The sequence below is a fragment of the Morone saxatilis genome, unplaced genomic scaffold (assembly GCF_004916995.1).
Source record: "Morone saxatilis isolate NCDOM2014 unplaced genomic scaffold, NCSU_SB_2.0 Contig15, whole genome shotgun sequence".
Taxonomy (NCBI): Eukaryota; Metazoa; Chordata; class Actinopteri; family Moronidae; genus Morone; species Morone saxatilis.
This window is the reverse complement of record NW_023339707.1, coordinates 12983879-12988355: the sequence shown is the minus strand read 5'-3', so window position 1 is coordinate 12988355 and position 4477 is coordinate 12983879. Positions and strand designations below refer to the sequence as shown.

Sequence of the window (4477 nt, the reverse complement as noted above, 5' to 3'; positions counted from 1 at the left end):
GCCAATGTGCCCTTGAGCAAGGCAACCTAACCCCTAGACACTGCTCATGGGCGCTGCTAACGTGGCAGCCCATCAATCCACCATCTCTCTCCCTGATGCATGTCCACAAGTGCATAAAGTGTGTATTTCAGCCTGTGTATAAAAATAAAAAATAAAAGAGTGAACTCTCTCTCTCTCTCTCTCATATATATATATGGCAGAAAGGGAATTCAATTTCAGTCTGACTAACAGAGCAACAGAGCAAAGTGCAAATGATAACTCCAGAAACTGCACAGCAGTGTAATATAAATACTCAGTTTACAACCTTTACCTTACAACCTAGTTTGCTTGCTCAGCAATACATACTCACACCACTTCGTCACTTTGTTCTTTGGAGCCTCGCAATACATTCAAAAACATTTTATGAACATGACATGTTCCCTGAGTAGCAAAACCATGATAAATAGCAAGTTAGTAATAACTAATAAACTGTGTTTTTCATTTGACTGGGCTTGTTTTCAGTTGTGGCGGCTCATTTCTTTAGAGGGACCAGCAATGTTGTTACAATTTCAGAATGGGAAGATCCATGGAATGGGACAATATTTGATTTTATTACAATAAAAAAAAAAACACTAAGCAGACAAAGTTGCTTGTGGTGAATTTCCATTATTGTAAGTACTCTTACATTAGTGACTTGAAAAAGTGCCTAAATCTGTCCACCCAATCTGTTTAACAGCAAGTACTACAACAGTAGACTTCTTCTCTTTGCCAACACTTATTTCCCTTTTTTCCTCACATTAGCAGTAAACAGACACACGGAATCCCTGGGTTTCACTGACTGGTCATGCACTTAAACCTGTTCTTGAAGTAGTAGACTTCATTATGCATGTTACTATTTGTCTTGGAAGAAGAATAGCGAAATTTGTCGTAAGCCTTTTCTGTGTCTGTTTTACTCCAGGGTAGTTTGATCTTTGATGCGTGGCTTACTATGACATCACTACAGGAGCCAATGTGGAGGATGCCCAGAGCGTCGATGTAGAACTCTGCAGTGTCAAAAGAAAATGTAGTTTTGAACAATCTTTGCTTAGATTTCCTTTGGTTTGTTTCTTTTACAACATTCCAATCTAAAACAACTCAACAGTGTGTTCACAGCTGTACTGCATAGAGAAAATAGCTTAATACACCGATTAGCCATAATATTATGACCACTGACAGGTAAAGTAAATAACCGTGTGGTCCGATCCAACAGACGAGCTACTGTAGCTCAAATTGCTGAAAAAGTTAATGTTGGTTCTGATAGAAAGGTGTCAGAACACACAATACATCACAGTTTGTTGGTATGGGGCTGCATAACATTATGGACCACCAGGGGTGCCCAGGTGGTCATAATGTTATGGCTGATCAGGTGTATAAACTGCTATGTTCAATACTATTTGAAAGCAGATATTACTCACCTAGAATGAGAAGTGGGATGGTACAGATCTCTTGCCGTGGGCCAGGCGGGGTCCCAAAGCCATCTCGCTGTCACTTCCCGGTTGTTTGTCCTCCCGCATGAAGGAAGTTGATGACGCATCAAAGCTACCACACAGTTGGGAAAATTTGCGCCTCAAAATGTAGGCTTATGTTTATGAGAATGGTAGCATTTTTCTGTTGAAATATGAAATGAATCATTAGTTGGGTAAACAGTTCCCAAAACCTGTGTTCCTTCTCTGCTCCCTTCTCCTTCACTATCTGAAATGGTGGGTGTAACGGTATGTCTGCAGTGTAAAGATGTCACGTCGTCTCACTGCCATCCAACGGCAGACCTGAAAGTATTCTCAAAAGACAGCGAAAAACAATAATTGGAACATTAATTTTTCTGATGACCGGATGAAATGCTTACTGGCGTGTTAATGATGAGTGTCACTCTTCATCGGTTTCATCGTAGGTTTCTCAATAACACCGCAAACAGTGTGTGGAAAACCTGAATCGAACAAGTTCATTGCTTGAGAGATTATAGCTAAAATCAATTTTTGAGGTCACAATAGAGCGTTGTTGAGGCTTTGAGGTCAACGTGGGCAACCAACTCAGGTGGGCGGAACCTCGAGTGCCACACTTAGTGTCTTATCGTGCATTGAATTAAAAATAGACCGGGAAGTAAAGTGCGCATAATTGTTCCAGGGGACAACCGGATATGGCTGTCGCACGATGCGAACTTTTGATCCAGGCGGATCTAAAAGTCGAAATTATTGGTTTGTCGATGGATGCAAGAGAAAACTGAAAGCTGCACCCTGTTATAACGTGAATATATTCGAGAAAGACGGTGTGCTAGGTGATTGAACGGGTTAAACACTGATAATCTTGGCGACTTAAGCTCTCTCCTGCAGAGGAGTGATTCTGACACGAGGAAATCAAATCTTCCTCTCTAGGGTGAAGCAGAGTTGACATTATCTATCTTTTTGGGCGGTGTGCCCTCCACCAACAATCCAGCAAGGAATGAGACCAGTATGGATCTGAGAAGTGGAGGAACATGGCAGTCCGACTGTCATGTGTATGTGCACCAAACATTTTTTCGAAGGAGAACAAGGTGTGATTCGGACCTTTTCTATATGGTAGGGGCTTGCACGGGCAAGTGGTTCTACCTAACTGCAGGTGTTTAAAGGCCTGTGGGTGCGTTTGGGTCGATTGGTTCGGGTATATGTATAACTTTCTCTAGAAATTGCGGAGTGATGAGATGCCGCGGTGGGCGTGACATTGCGATCCTAACCATACAGGACAAGGGCAACTTGCGAGGGTGGAAACAGAGGAGTTTGAAAAGCGAAACGTTCTAGTACCTGCAGCGTAAGTCCCTTCTTCAAAGCTCTCACAATAACGGCACAGCGGTTGAAACAGGAGCTCGCCAGCATTACCTGGCAGGAGCCATCATCCACGGCATGTCTTGTCAAGGTGAGCTGCAGATGTACTATAGGTTGAAAAACATCGGACAGGTTAGAGCGGTGCTAGAGGGGTACAGTTTATGCGACTGAGCGAGTATGTGAGGCAGCGTCTTAGGGGAAGAGTGTTTCAGCAAACTCAGTAAAAACAATGTGGAGAGGCGGGGCGTATCCGAGTGCCGATCAGCATACCGGGAAATACCGATACGAAGAGGTACGAGACAAGGAGGAAGGCCAGCAGTCGACAACGCAGCGAGGAGTATCTGCCGCACACAGTTCCGTGAGTGTACGTGGGTGAGGTCGATGGCATCTCACCAGATGCCAGAGTGGTCTTTTCTCTTAGGATGTCCAGCCATCGTTCTCTCCAGACTTGGTTGTTTGCAGGTGGGCGGTGCGCGGCGGAAGGGTGACATGCGGGGATTTGGCTATTTGTTGTCTCGCAAGTGATTAAAATGGGGGTTGAATGGAGCTTAGAAAGATTGCCCGAGGGTCTGCCCCGTTAGTTGACGCGCGTGGGGGTTAACTTGTGGGCGATGTAGGTTTGGTGGCGGCGGGGAACAGAGCCGATGGCGGCGGGGTGCCGCGGGCAACGTGCCCCGGCGGCCTGACTGGAGGGACGCGCGTACGCGTCCGGCGTTTGTGTGTTTTTGAGGGGCTCAGGGTTGTCGCTTAGGATGTTGTGAGAAATTTTTCAGAGGTGGATTTGTTCGTTCATTCGACCTTTTGACTTTTTGACCTTTTCCATCATTTGATTCCTCTCTGTCTTCTTGATCCTATAGGTCTCTGTTTTTGGCGCTCCTCTGTATTTCCCGTGCCTTTTTGATTGACCGGTAATGTCTCTCTTGGTGCTCCAACCTTATGGTTTAACTGTTGTAAGTGTTGGTTTTGTGTGCCTAACGTCTCTTTCTATATTATATTGCCCTTCCCCAGTGGTCTTGCTGAGTATCTCTATTTTGTTTTCGTGATGTCTTGTTTTCTTTTTTTTTTTTTTTTTTTTCTGATTTATTTTTTTGGTGTTTGTTTTTTTTTTCTATTTTTTGTTTTTTTGCTTTTTATCTTTTGGTGGTTTTTTCTCTTTTTTTTTCGTTTTTCGTGTTGTGTTATGTTGCTTTTTTGTGTTTTACTAAGTGTATGTATATTATTGTTATTTTTTTAGATATTTTTTTGTAACGGTATCTGGGTTTTCGTTTGTTTTGTTGGTTCGTTATGGTGTTCTGGTTAAAGCAGGTGGTGTTGTGTTTATTTCTCGCCAGGGGCGAGGCGCGAGGAGAGGCCATTTCGAAATGCCTGGCGAGCCTCTCGGGCAAAGGGCCTGTAGAAGAAGGTCTGAAGCAATTCTTCAAGTGGGCAGGGATGGTTAGGGGAGCACTGTGAAAAGATGTGAACAGTTGGCGGAAAGAAAAGACGCCGGGGTGCTAAGAGTCAAACGAGAGGGGAAAAGCAAGGAGAAAGCGACAGCAACAATCCTGGGCTGATGGCCTGGAAGCAACGGGAGGGCGAAAGACAAAGCAGTGCCTGGGAAAAGAAGCAAAGTGTGAGTATCAGGTGGGATGCTTCTGGTCCCGAGTTATTGCCAATAGCCGTGG

General features: G+C 44.4%; 1 protein-coding gene across 2 annotated transcripts in view; it reads right to left on the bottom strand.

Moving 5' to 3' along the window:
• Window positions 1-6: 6 nt before the first annotated feature.
• Window positions 7-4477, bottom strand: part of b4galnt1a (beta-1,4-N-acetyl-galactosaminyl transferase 1a) — a 12383-nt gene continuing 7912 nt past the window's right edge. For both annotated transcript variants that reach the window (XM_035656939.1, XM_035656940.1), the window contains exon 11: window positions 7-1022. In XM_035656939.1, coding sequence (XP_035512832.1) covers window positions 811-1022 — 212 coding nt within the window. In that variant the 3' untranslated portion in view covers window positions 7-810. The remainder of the gene's footprint in view (window positions 1023-4477) is intronic.